Genomic DNA, 14,223 nt, shown 5'->3' on the forward strand with positions numbered 1-14,223 from the left:
GTGTCTCAGGTTATAACATGCAATAAATCTTTCACTAAAATCATGAAATTTATTACCCTTGTTGAGGGATCAGGTTTTGGATTAAGCAAAATTAAATGCTTAGTACTTCTAATTTAAAATTATATACTTAAAAAACATAGACTGATAGGTCATAATTCAGATACCCCACCCCCTTGATGATTAAGTTATTTCATTATAGAGTAAATAAGGTCTAGGAGAAAAATGACTGCCACAAAGTTGTCAAACTGTTGATTTTTGGAGCTATACGCATTTACAATAAACAGTGTGATTTTTCTTCCCTGGCACAACTTTTGGATGTATAGATGACTTTCACATTTACAAAAGTTATTCCCCTTTGTGGGGTCAATTCGGGGTCATTCGGCATAAAGCACTGTTTTTCCCTCTATAACTATGCCAACTTTTGGGGTCAGTATCATGAATAAATTCTGTATGAATATGTTCATTATGTTTTTCATGTTGCCCCATACTCTGGCAATACAGGTAACTTGCAAAGAACAAAGTGGGAAAAATGAGCGTTACGCCGACAATGGGAGATAACTCTTAGAAATGTTAAAGAACTTTATTCGGTAGTAACCAATATTTGCCCCCAAAATCAAACTTTGACGGAGTAAAACTTAATTATGTTTTAAAACAGGGGGATTCATGCTGACTTCAAAGCACTGAATGTTTTCGTCAGCAATGACATCATATGTTTGAAATGATGTAAATCTAAAATTTGCTTTCATTTCTATAGAAAAATGTAGAAATTGTCAATATTTTGAGTAAAAATCACCGAGCGCATGTGTGTTCAGGCTCAATATTTTGATATAATGTGTAGAATAATAATATCAATTAAATATGCAAATATTGTTCCTGAACAGACATGCGCTCTGTAAATTCTATAAATAAAATTGTTGAAATTTCGTCCATTTTTGTCCTTTTTTTGAAAAATAATGCAAAATCCAACGAGTTTGTGACGTCATAAAATAAAAAATTGTCAATAACCTACTTTGAAACTATAATATGTTTTGTTAATTTATATTTTTCATACAATTTATACAATACAACACATTTTAAGAATTTTTCAAAATTTAAAATTTGTGGGGGCAAAGATTTGCAACATACCGAATATAGTTCTTTGTCTATTGCCTGAAGTAGACATGTTATCCAAAGGGCTATGAGCTATATATTCAGAAGTGATGATGACTGAATGTTTTTAAAAAGGAAATTCATTCCAATAGATTGGTGACAAATTTTAAAACACCACTCTCCAAAAATTAAACAGGCTGTTACACTTAGTATTAAAAAAAATGCATGTTATAGCTATTATAAAGTTTATAAAAATTTGTTTATCCATGGATACTAATGCTACAGATTAAATCAATACTCTGTTAAAATTGTCAAGAAAAGAAACAATTTAAGGAAGTTATAGGGAAAGATTTATATTGTAAAGAACTTCAGAGAGTTGCTTAATCATGGTCAAATCCTATCTGTGTATGTTATCTTGTTTTATAGATTGTTGGATGAAGGAATAGGAGGAAAAAGCTTTGTTTAAATAGAGAAAAGTTGTGATTTGATGAGAGTTTCTTAACCTGGGAAACAGTTACATGAATCTTGGCTTTTCCTTTTGATGATCTCTAAAGTGCTCTTTTGTTAAAATGATTGAACTTTTCTATATACCTGCTCTTTTTGCAAGATCAGCTAAAGGAAAAATTATTATCAATAGATTGAACTAAATAGAAAAAGATTACAACATTAAGGAAACAAACCTTTTGGTATTGTAATGATAAATAAATATTTGATATAAATTAGAACCTATTAGAACCTTAGTGCTTAGGGCTTTGTTCTTACACAACATAGCATACAAATGGTTATTAGCAATTCATACATGATCTAGTATGTCATATAATTAATACATATTTTAGGATATTATTTAATTGATTAAAGGGGGAAAATGGATGTGCATAATGACTTAGTTTGAAAGTAGTAAAAGATCATTAGCTATTCAATATTAATAGCAGAGAACATCCCAGCAGTGGAATTGTGTGTTATATCCTCAGAAGATACCAGAGTCATTGATTTTTTTTCTATGGAATATTGTGACTGCATTAGCTTTGTCTGGGAGATGCTAGGTATGCTACTCCAACCATAATTTTAGGGCACCTTGGTTTTTTGCCGTCCTCTCACTTTGTCTAGCCTTTTGTTACCTGGATTTGCCTTAAATGTAACCTTGCAATAGAGCTCCATTAGTCACTTCCAATGAATGGGTAGTTGCATTTAGTGATAAGGGTTTTTGTGAAGGTTGTTTGATCTAAGTTTTTAAAGTGCACTTTAATAAAAGTGTTTAATCATGCTGCACTTAAATTCAAGAGTGTACCATGATGGAGACAGTCAGTTTGGTGTCTTTTTCTTTCAGCAGTGCATCAATTTTTACAGGAAATGGCAGTCCTGTTCATACACAAAAGGGGATGAATAGCAAGGATTATTTTGAATGACTTTCAATTTTTATGATGTGTCAAGAAAAGACAGCTTTGTGATCAAGCTTTTTTGGACCCTAATATGAGGAATTATACACAGCCCCTGCTAAATTTGAGGGAGCTAGGATAAATATTTGCTGCTCTGTAGATGAATGATGCAAAGTCATAGGGTATGTAAATGGTACAATTATTTATATACCAGTATTTTTGGTATATTATTCTTTATTTTCATATACATGGATAAAGTAAAAGAGAAATGATATCAAAAAAGCTTAACTAACCAGTATTTAATTGTAAGTAACCTTTTCATGTTTTCAATCAAATTTATAATTCTTTTTGCTTTTTATAGAACATTCATTTATAACATACTCTTCTTAGTATAAACCCTGGCAGGCCTATAAAAACACCATGCAATCCCACTCGTATAATCAGAAAAAAAAGTGGTTTGTCCTATATGGAAGCATCCTCAGTGTAGTTACAAGTTACTTCAAATCAAGACCTTAGGAAGGGGGGAGAGTTGCAATTTAAAAATAGAAATGAATAAAAAAAACAGTAGGACTCTTTGAGTCAGGTGAGTGGTGTGGCCCATGGGCCCCTTGTGAAAATCTTTTACTAGTTATTTGAAGACAGAAAATGAGCGCAGTCGTCTTATGACTAATGCATTTCCAAAGGTCAACAAATATTAAATTTTTTTCTTACACAATTTCCTTCTTTTTTTGTCAATGAACATTCAAAACTTGCCAGATTCTTTCTTATTGAGTCAAAATCTCAAGGGGGAAAATGTGGAACTTGTTTTGGGGCATAACATACATATAAAGTAAGTAGTTCTGTTATTTCAATGGTGGGGAAATCACCAGTATATAAAAATATCAAATCTATTCACTCATGGTAATTATAGATTAGAAAATAGATTTGAAAAAAAAGAGAAATCTAACAGGAAGTTTAAACTGTGATTAAACATTAGTTGTATAGATTTGCTGCACACACAAACTAACAAGTCACAACATTAGGTCCCAGTAAATTATGGCCATGTTTGATGTAGTTTAGAGATGGAAGTAAATACTGAGGGCAATACATCACTTTATTTGATCTGTAAGTTTTGTACTTTTAGCTTGTTTAATCTGTAGTCTTTTGTCAATATCAATAACATAGGATACTGAAAGAGATGTTGATTCAGAGAAAGTATATTAGCCAACTTAACAATTAGATTAGGCAGCTTACGTAGCTTATTGTTTGGATATTGTCATCACCAAATGAATTAGCTCAATTCTTTTATAGAAACTTAATAAATTGTGTAACAGAGAAAGAGGGGGCTGTATTGGGGCTATGTGTCTGTATCAAGCTGGTGACACTGTTATTTTACGCAGTCTAATGGTGCGGATTAAATTCGGAAATCATTAGAGTAAGGTACGTCCCACAAAAAAATCAGATCTATGCTTTGTTTTCAAGCACCTGCTACTCTGATGAAGTGTTAGGTTCCAAATTGATCAGGGTGCAGTATGGGATGTGATATTGTGCATAACGTAAAATAAGGGATGACGGTTACCAATAGCATTTGTGATATTGAGAAATAGGGCAAAAAAGAAGTAATCGTTGAAAAATTATGGTATTTTGTATTAAAAAAATTGTTAGTGATGACAAAACTAGAGGGTATAATGTTTTTTGGGAGGACAGGATGTTTCATTTTCCTGGTGACCTCATATACTTTATAAAGCTTATATAATGTACGAAGTACTAGATTTTTAAGTTTAATCATGTCGATTATATATTTCTTAATATTTCCCTCTGTCAAAGCTTTCACTGGATGGTGCCGGTTTTATTGGGTATTAACTTAAAATAGGGTTGTGATACAATTATCATGAGTTATAAGTTGTGAATTAATAATGTGCAAAAAGACTGCATGATCAATAGAATCATTTTGTGACAACAGGTACGTAGATATAACAGTCCCCGTCAAACAGATCCATAACACTGAATAGCAGATGTAGGGAGGAGTATGTCGCAAATATCACTGGATTCAGAAATATCGTGGATATCTAAAAATTTGTGCATCGTTTATGAGTGAATTTTTTTGTTAACGGGTATGTTTTCTTGATTCTGGTGTCAGAAAAAATTAAGAGGAATATTTTGAGTTTTGTAGTTTAATTTCATCCAATGATATCTGGATTTTTTGAAATATCTAAACCAGAAAATTCATTGATTTGTTTTGGCTTAATAAAGTCCTCATTTGGAAGTCAAAGGCTAATTAAATTATATAACTTCTTAGGATAAAGTAAAATAAGTTTTTGAGGATAAAGAAAAGATTTAAAAGTTAGAGAAAAATATGTTAAAATTATTTCCTATTTTCTCATGATTATAGCTGCAAACTTATTTCTTCCAAAAAAAGATTGAAAGTTAAGTTTCATTGCAATTTCATCTTTGCTGATATGTTTAATTTACCATACAATATTTCATTTTTTAAAAATCTTTGTCAAATATATAGCCCCTTTTATAAATTTCTTTCCATGAAAATGTTAAAACTTTTATCTAAAAAATTTGTTCAGTATATAATTGTGTTACCAAAATTATATAATAATATTATAATATGTTACTTATACTTGTATGTTATAGGTGACATAACAAATAAAGACAGGAAGTATTAATAACTGTAATTTACAGTAATACTTTGTTAAAATCCTCATTTTATTTCATTTTTTTTATTTTATATTTCTTTATTTGAGTGTCTGTGTGACAATGCCTCCACAGCCTCTATTGATTTTACACTAATTGACAGTATTTGTCTTTTTTCATTCCAGCAAACGTGAATACATGGTGGAATGGGAAGAAGAGGATGGCCTTATCGAATTTATTTCCTGATAATGTGCATGTTCTACATGCTAATGGTCTTTGTTTTCCACGGCCAGCTTCAGCTCGAGATCCTACAGAACAAGCAGATGAGAGGCATTGTAAGACATGTTCACTCGGCCCTGCTCAGATTCAATGATAGCTCTGTTAATGCCAATGGACTGAGAAGGGATTTGTCTGACTTTAAGGTTCGTAGTGAGTCATTCTATAGAGGGCCATCATGGCCTCCTACAGACGATTGCTTCGTTTCTCCAAAGAATACGGAATACACATTCCAGACGGTGCTTCCTAATGTTCTGTATGTTTACTCGGCTTACTTGGATGAAAGAACTAGTCAGGCTTATGTCAGGGTCATGGCCATTCTTGCCAGAAAGAAAAAGGACAAGGTCAAAGTAACTTGTCATTTTGGTGATGGAGAGGGAACAAATATCAGTGCTAACGTATATGAAATGTGTGAAAACCACAACAAAATGATGGGAGGATACATCTTTTCTTTCCCTGTGGATAGAGGTTTAAAACCCTGCCATGTTATAATTAAGGCCAAGGAATCTGGTTCAGATGAGGTGAAGACTGTGTCTATGAATGTATCCAGGATTTCTCCAAACTCCACACAGTACAGTTACGGCGTGTGCATTCCCCCTCTCTTTGGAGAGGTCGATAAAGCAAGACTTGTGGAATTCATCGAACTAAATCAATTATTTGGTGCTCAGCATTTTATTTTTTATGATTTTCACATATCAAAAAACGAGACTAGAAAAGTCCTACAGTATTACATGGAGCGGGGTATAGTGACTGTCATTCCCTGGGGTGTACCGGGCGAGATTAAGGACGCCTCCCTATGGTACCACGGCCAGTTACTGGCTCATAATGACTGCATGTTCCGCGCGATGAGTCTCTTTAATTTCATGGTGCTACAAGACATCGACGAGTACATTGTGCCACACACGTCTCACAAACTCTGGTCGGAAGCCCTGTCCAATCTGTTCCAAGACAGAGTTGCAGGGCTTAGCTTTCACAGTGCTTTCTTTGATCCTGGGGAGTCGAGGGACCTGGTGACAATAAAACAGTTGTCAAGAACTGCCATGTACAGTAAAGTCAGAACCAAAGTCATGATAAAGCCGTCAAAGATATTCGAAGTTGGAATTCATCATGTTAGCAAACCCCTAGGGGAGGATCTAGAAATTAAGACGGTGGATACCAAAGTAGCCAATCTACATCACTATAGAAAATGTGTCAAAAATTACGGCATGAAATGTGATAAATTTGAAGAGGATAAAACTATGCTCAAGTATTCAAGTGTGCTAAAAAATAGATTTACTTATATTATGAATCTAACGTTAATTTGACTCCTAGTACATTTTTGATTGTATGTATAATGGCTCCCTAAATATTTTTTATGCATAAAATCTGTTTATTTATTATTAATGAACTTTTTAAACAACATTAAGCTGTGTTCATGAATGATTTTGCCATAATACAATAGCACTGTGTTGATTTTCATAGACTGTAAATGACTTATTTTTGTGTAATTTTGTGTTTATAATATTTTTTTTTTCAAAGATACCTATGCGATATGTGAAAACCAGACTTTTTAAATTAAGCTGTATTCAACTTTTTGAAACTGAGTTCTCTTTAAGAAGTTTTCTTTAAGTGTCTGATTTTGTCAGGAAAATTAAGGAATATGACATAGAAGACTAGAGCATTGATTGTTCACTGTTATAACAGAAGTATTAGGACAATAAATTACTAGTTTGTACATAAGGTATTCCCAGGAAATTAAATCTTTATAATTTATCCAGGAATTGTACACCATAATATCAGCATTCAATATTGTTCAGCAGTCTATTAGAAATCAAATCTCCATAATGTGATATATATTGATGATATCTTGCAAATGTATATTAAATGAATTTGATTTTTATTAATGTGTTCAGATAAAGAGTAGATGTTTGTTGATGTTTAGACAAATGTATTGATTATATATTTTGGTGTAATAAAATATTATAAATGGCTTTGTGCAAATCATTGATTTCATTTAACATGAAAAAAAATAATGCTGATAACTCTATGATTCTATCTTTCTTTTTTGGGGGGTTCAGTTTCTTTTTACATTGTACTAGGTGATTTACAATAGAAAGCAGAAATTGTCATTACATGTATTTCCGTGCACAGTGCTTGCTTTCTCTGACTTCAATATTGATTTTTTTTTAAGAATGAGCAGTCAGATGTTCAAACTTCTTCCAGCTTATTCATGTAACTATATTTCTTTATATGTGATGCTTTGAGTTTAGTAGTGAGATAATTCAATTTGTTTGTGGTTTAATTTATTGAATAAGACCACAGATAGGCATATTTTATTTTGTTTTAGGATCAGAATTGATTTTGGCCACAAATTTTGAAAAAAACATTTTCTATCAAGAGAAAATCGAGGCTAAGTATAAAATGTCAAGGTCATATTTAAGCTAAGGATCATGTTAGATCAGTATTTTATGTGTTATAATTTGAGCTAGTTATATGTTGATTATAGTTTACAGTGAAAATCCCTTATTTAACATTTTAAGTGTAAATTATTTCTGTGATTTATGTCTGATTGTTGATATTGTTCCATGTTTTATCTGAATATATTTTGTTGATTAAAAATTATTAAAAAGAATATCATTTAATCCCCCTGTTATTGATACCTAGTACACAATGAATCTGAAACTCAGAGAGAGGCTGAAAGCTATGATAGAGTCAAGTTCCCTAGCCCATTGTTTAACCGCTTCAAATATGTTAACAAATAAAAGATCTCTTTTAGATAACTTTTTTTTCAATAAATGTAGTCGCACCAGCTAGTATTTCAACTAAAAACACTTCAAAGAGCTTTGCAACAATGAAGGGATACATATGCATAATCACTTACTAAATATTAAACTATGATTTTAGTTATTGAGATAAAGACCTGTTCCATGGAACCAACTTCCCAAATCAAGAGTTTCTGATCCATTCCGCGCCACATAAACCTTTGACCAAATAGATTGACTTTGACAGAGTTAGAAATGCCCTTATGATTGGCCTCATAAAAGTTTGCATGAGCCAATTAAAAACATTGTTTTCACTAACCTGAAACTAAATCATAAAAGGAAAAGCACAAGTACTCTGATGTTGAAATTAAAAAGATGTTTGAGTTTCTGATTGATGATATTTATTAATATTTGGAGATCAGGTGATCAACAATATGTTGGATATCCCATGGGTACAAACTGTGCCCCTTTGTTAGTAAACCTGTTTTATGTTAGTAAACCTGTTTTATGTATTTTTTTAATTGAAGAGCAGAATTTATATTTAAAAAATTTTAAACATGGAAGGAAAAAAACATTTGGCTTCACATTTATATATATTGACAACATAATTATCATTAACAATAGTAAAGTCGGTTCATATTTCTAATGAATAGACCCCTGTGAGCTTGAAGTGATCAGACCACAAAGTCTGACACATTTGTTTCTCATTTGAATATTTTACTAGAACTTTGAAAAAGATGTTAATGGTAACCTAAGAACAAAACTATCTGATAAACATGATGAACTTATCTTTTCTATTGCCAGCTTACCTTACTTGTGTAGAGATCAATATAAAATAGTACATGGTAACTTGAAATATAAGCATAATTTGGGCAAGGGTAAGAAAACATGATAGAGGGTAAGGCTTGCCAAGCTCTCTATCATGTTTTCGACCCTAATCCAAATATCACTTGTATTTCAAGACAATGACCATGTATTTTGTTTATCCTGCAAAATATTTTTAAATCTGACCTTCAAAATGAACTATTTTCAACCCGATTTAGACACATCTCTGTAATGGAAACTAAGGCGCCATAGCATAAACATTGCAATATATGTGACGTCCCAATGCTTTTAGAACGTTGGAGTACACGCACAAGGCTTTATTAGGGCATTGACCCAATAAAGCTTTAGTTTATTAGGTTACCTTTATTAGGTCAATGCAAGGAGTAGTTGCATGATAAACACTTATCATATGCATGTGGAATTTATGCCTTCTAGCTTATTCAATACGGAAGAACATGCACTTAAATTCAAAATCTAAAACAAGGCAAGCTATTGACAATCAAATTGATGAAACAAGGATATCAACAGTCTTATTTTAAGTCATCATTTTTTTAATACAATAAAAAGGTCAAGGTCAATAAATTAAATTGTGAGTACTTACAGTCTATCAGGAAAATGAATGCTGACTTTCTGTGGGGATTCTTACTCTCCATGGCACCTGATCCCACCTTGATGTTTTAAAGGTTCATATTTACTCTGCTTATGATTTGTTTCAATTAACTCATGAGCTTGAATACCATTCATTGTTTCCATCATTCATCTATCAACATGAGGTAAAACAGAAGAGAAAATTATAGAGTAAATTCGTAATTGCACAAGAAAGGTATTGCTTTAAAATTTACTGAAAACCATGACAATGGTGACAATATTTTTTTTAATAAAGATTTAAATTAAAGTCTCTACTCATTTGAACTTTCAGATGGAAAACATCATATCAGGTATTAAAGATACAAACCTGAAGCTAACTCTGGCATTCGGAATTGGTCTTCATCATGCTGGCTTGATAGAACGAGACAGAAAAGTCTGTGAAGAACTCTTTGTCAATCAGAAAATACAGGTAGGTTTATAAACTGCCAGTAGACTCGATACATCTTCATCATTCTCAGACACTCAAAGCTACTGATAAGGCCAACAAGTAGCTACCAAAACAATATTTTGAACAAAAAAGGTCCAAAAGATCTGAGACTTTTTGCCTGGTGTGGCCTTTTACTTTGAAATGTTATATCCCTACAAAACAATATTTTTTGGGGATTATACTGAAGTTTTGGGTATATATTGTATTAAATTCACCATATATGTCTGTCAATCAGTTTAACTGTCTGTCTGTAAACTCTTCACATTTTTGCCTTCTCAGATACTAAAGAATAGAGAAAGCAAAGAATAAGGCAATTGTTAAGATTGATTTTTTCATATAACTGTAAGACTTTCAGAAAAATAAATTGTCTTGTGATTTGATGCCTCATTGTGGGGTTGAATTTCTTTGTTTTTCTTCGTTTCTTAGGTCTTCTGAGTCTCAGTTTCCTCTGGCTGAAGATTTGTCTTGTAAGAGAAGTTCAGAGCTAATTCAGTGAACGGCTTCTGTCGTTAAGATGGAATACATGAAGAATTGAGGAATCGTGTAACAGAAATGATTAATGTCCTCCAAAGGTTACTACTGGTTGTTAGGTCCCACATCTTCACAATAATGTTCTCAGAGAGCCGGACAGAATCAATCAAAGACAATGGAATATATCATGTTTCCTGGTCCCTAAATTACAAAATTAAAGCAAACAACATCAGATGATTTATTTGGTGTTTTATATTCTGGCTATATCTTACTGGACATGGTCCGACTTCAGTTATGTTTGTTTCGAGGTTTTTTGGTAGCTCGCCTGAGACAAAGTTCAAGTGAGCTTTTCTGATAAAGGTCATCTGTTTGTTTGTCTGTCTGACAGTTTGACAGTTTTACCAATAATTTCAACTGCTTTAGAACATAGTAGATCCATTTCAATCAAACTTAGCATAAAGTATTCTTCGGTGAAGGGGATTCAAGTTTATTCGCCTTGAAAGGGAGGTAATCAAGAAAATGCAAAATTCTTATAGATGTCCTTAAAAATCTGCTTGTAAAGAATTTAACATAATATATGCATGAACAATATATTTTTAGAATTTTCTGAAGAATATCAAGAACAGTTAAAACTGATAGAAATATTTCTGTGAAGAACAAATCCAGGTTTGTTACTTCGGGTTGTACCATTATAGGATGGAGCTAAATAGGAGATCAAAGTTTTACAGAGGAATTCAGTCAAAAGCTCATTAGAGCTTGTGTTACTTTTTAACTACCATACTGATTTTAAATAAAGCTTATCTTAATATATAAGGAAAATCTTTTCAGGAATAAAAGGCCCATGATAAGTGTTATTACAATGCAAGCATCTTGAGATAGACTGTCACATTATGGGTTAAAAATTTTCTGAGGGAGAACATTTTTAAAACAATCATTTAAGGACAGCAGGGCTATAAGGTGACTTAAGTCAGCATTGTGACTCGTGGGTCTGGTGTAGCACAATCAGTATTGTAAGTTTAAAGTATAAATAGCTGACTCATGTGAGTTTCGTGGCCCTTGGGCCTCTTGCCAAATTTTACACAATATATGCATAAACAATATATTTTTAAAATTTTCGGTGTTCCGTGGTTACTAAAAATAGAAATTTCTGTAAAATCAAAATGCTAGGTTAAAGTGTTATTTAATATAACTTGGCACACAAGTAATTCCATAATTCTATGTATCGGTTTTTGATTTCAGTGTGGACTAAAAATAGAAATTTTGGTTTTAGGGTTAGCAATATAATGGTGTCACATACATATTCAGTTTAGGTTTTTATAAATTTTCTAAAAATGGAATCAAAATGCTACTCCTCCTACAATTTTTTAAAACAATCATTTGGCACACAAGCAGACTACACTACATAATTCTGTGTATTGGTTTTTGAGGTGCCTTAAAAATAGAAATTTAGTAAAATTCATTGTGACTTGTGGTCTGATTTCAATATAACTTGGCACACAAGTAGACTACACTAAAGTACATAATTCTGTATATCGGTTTTTGATTTCGATGAAAGGTGTTGCCGTGGTTACTAAAAATAGAAAAGTAAAATCAAAATGCTATTCCTACAGTTTTGGTCTGATTTCAATATAACTTGGCACACAAGTAGACTACACTAAGATACATAATTCTATTTTTTTTTGTGGAACGGTGTTGCCGTGGTTACTAAAAATAGAAATTTCTGTAAAATTCTTTCAAAATGCTACTCCTCCTACAGTTTTGGTCTGATTTCAATATAACTTGGCACACAAGTAGACTACATAGATACATTTCTATGTATCGGTTTTTGTATGAACGGTGTTGCCATGGTTACTAAAAATAGAATTTTTTGTGAAATTTTTCAAAATGCTACTTCTCCTACAGTGTTGGTCTGATTTCAATATAACTTGACACAAAAGTAGCTACATAAGATACATAATATGTATCGGTTTTTGTTGTAGGTGTTTTGATAGAAATTTCTGTGAAATTCCAAAATGCTACCTCCTACAGTTTTGGTGTGATTTCAATATAACTTGGCACACAAGTAGCTTACATAATTCTGTGTTTTGGTTTTTTACTTCTATGAACGGTGTTGCCACAGTTACTAAAAAAAGAAATTTCTGTTATATACTCTCAAAATGCTACTCCAAATACAGTTTTAGTCTGATTATAATATAATGTGGCATATAAGTAGACTACACTAAGAACATAATGAGACTTACAGGTATTGATGATGCTGTGGCATTAAAACATGCTATATTGTACAAGCTGATCATACAATACATGTATAGCAATTCCTTATTGAAAATGCTTGTGACTCCAGGATATATCAAACAAAAAATAATAATTTCCCATCACAATAAAAGCAAAGTAATAACTTTCTTCATTTAATAAGTGGATAGGATATATCAAAGACATAATAATAATTTGCTATCACAATAAAAGAAGCAATGGAAAAAATGGAGTCTATTTTTTTTTTCAAATCTCTCCATCTTCTTTTTTTAAAAAGTTAATTAAAAATGTTTTAAATAAGTATTTCTTTTATTTTATTTTTTTCTAAAGGGATATTGGAAATAAACTTTAGATTTTATCACATAACTTTTTAAAAAAAAAAATCAAGTATGCTGTAAAAATTATTTGTGATTCTAGATGTGCTCCAGATGATGGGTCGCGCAGGTCGGCCTCAGTTTGACGACCAAGGAGTGGCCATGATCCTGGTACATGACATCAAGAAACATTTCTACAAGCGGTTCTTGTACGAACCATTTCCTGTGGAGTCCAAGTAAGTCTGTACAAAGAGAGGTAGCTCTGTCTAGAAGCTAGATAAAGTAGGGATAACTCTGTCATCCTTAATCTATAATTGGTCAATGAATATATTTTTGAAAAATTTTAAAGAGAGGGAGGGGAAAAAAGGCACATGCTTTATGTATGTTAAAGGTCTGTTGTATTTCTTGGTAACTTAGTAGTTGGATATAAGTATGATTTAAACTGAACATTAAAAAAAAATTCCAAAGTTAAATTTGACATTTTCAAAAGTTCTTGATAATCTCAAGTTGTTACACTAAATATTTAAATATTTTATACAAGTACATGTAACTGAAGACAGTGGGTTCTTGTCATTAAAATCATTATTTTCTTCTATAGCCTGTTGGAGGTACTCCCTGACCACATGAACGCCGAGATTATAGCAGGCACAGTGACGTCCAAACAAGACGCCATGGACTACATCACGTGGACTTACTTCTTCCGACGCCTTGTACAGAATCCTACGTAAGTACCACATTCACACCACAACTTACTAACTAATTAACCTTTACCACATTCACACCACTACTTATTTACCCTTACCACATTCTTACAAGTGCAACTTAATGATTTTCTTTTATAGCTATACCTTTTTTAATGCTCTCTTTTGGCCAGAATTTTATAAATGTGTGAATTTTTATACTCTTGTTGTAAGAAATTTGTTTTGGTAGGTCATTCCAAAGGAAGGGAATGAAAGTCTTTAATATTGTTTTTAATAAGAACATATTGAATGCCAATCTAATTTTTACTGTCAATTCTTAAAATCTGTATTCTCCATAAAGAAATGTGCTGGTTCCTACTCTAATTTTGAGAAGACTCTGTATTTTGGGTCTGTTTAAGTCACATATGTTTATCATTGCTCAAAGGTGATTTTGTCAGCTGGAATTTGACTCAAACAGAAACATACCGTATATTTTGACTCAAA

General features: G+C 32.1%; 2 protein-coding genes across 5 annotated transcripts in view; both read left to right on the forward strand.

Moving 5' to 3' along the window:
- Positions 1–14,223, forward strand: part of LOC134238982 (activating signal cointegrator 1 complex subunit 3-like) — a 90,197-nt gene that overhangs the window by 35,591 nt on the left and 40,383 nt on the right. Inside the window, 3 exon segments of the mRNA XM_062721132.1 lie at positions 9,849–9,986; positions 13,130–13,275; positions 13,638–13,763. Coding sequence (XP_062577116.1) covers positions 9,849–9,986; positions 13,130–13,275; positions 13,638–13,763 — 410 coding nt within the window.
- On the forward strand, positions 2,125–6,904 carry LOC134238967 (beta-1,4-galactosyltransferase galt-1-like). Of its 4 annotated transcripts, none has more exons than XM_062721113.1 (2): positions 2,125–2,647; positions 5,273–6,904. In XM_062721113.1, exon 2 carries the CDS (start codon positions 5,294–5,296, stop codon positions 6,665–6,667), a length of 1,374 nt encoding a protein of 457 aa, XP_062577097.1. In that variant the 5' UTR covers positions 2,125–2,647; positions 5,273–5,293; the 3' UTR covers positions 6,668–6,904. The 4 variants fall into 4 exon arrangements, with proteins under 4 accessions (XP_062577097.1, XP_062577095.1, XP_062577096.1 ...); XM_062721111.1 differs by lacking the exon at positions 2,125–2,647 and adding an exon at positions 3,438–3,569; XM_062721112.1 differs by lacking the exon at positions 2,125–2,647 and adding an exon at positions 4,158–4,407.

The sequence above is a fragment of the Saccostrea cucullata genome, unplaced genomic scaffold (genome assembly GCF_032062105.1).
Source record: "Saccostrea cucullata isolate Sc308-1 unplaced genomic scaffold, CSIRO_AGI_Scuc_v1 ctg658, whole genome shotgun sequence".
NCBI lineage: Eukaryota > Metazoa > Mollusca > Bivalvia > Ostreida > Ostreidae > Saccostrea > Saccostrea cuccullata.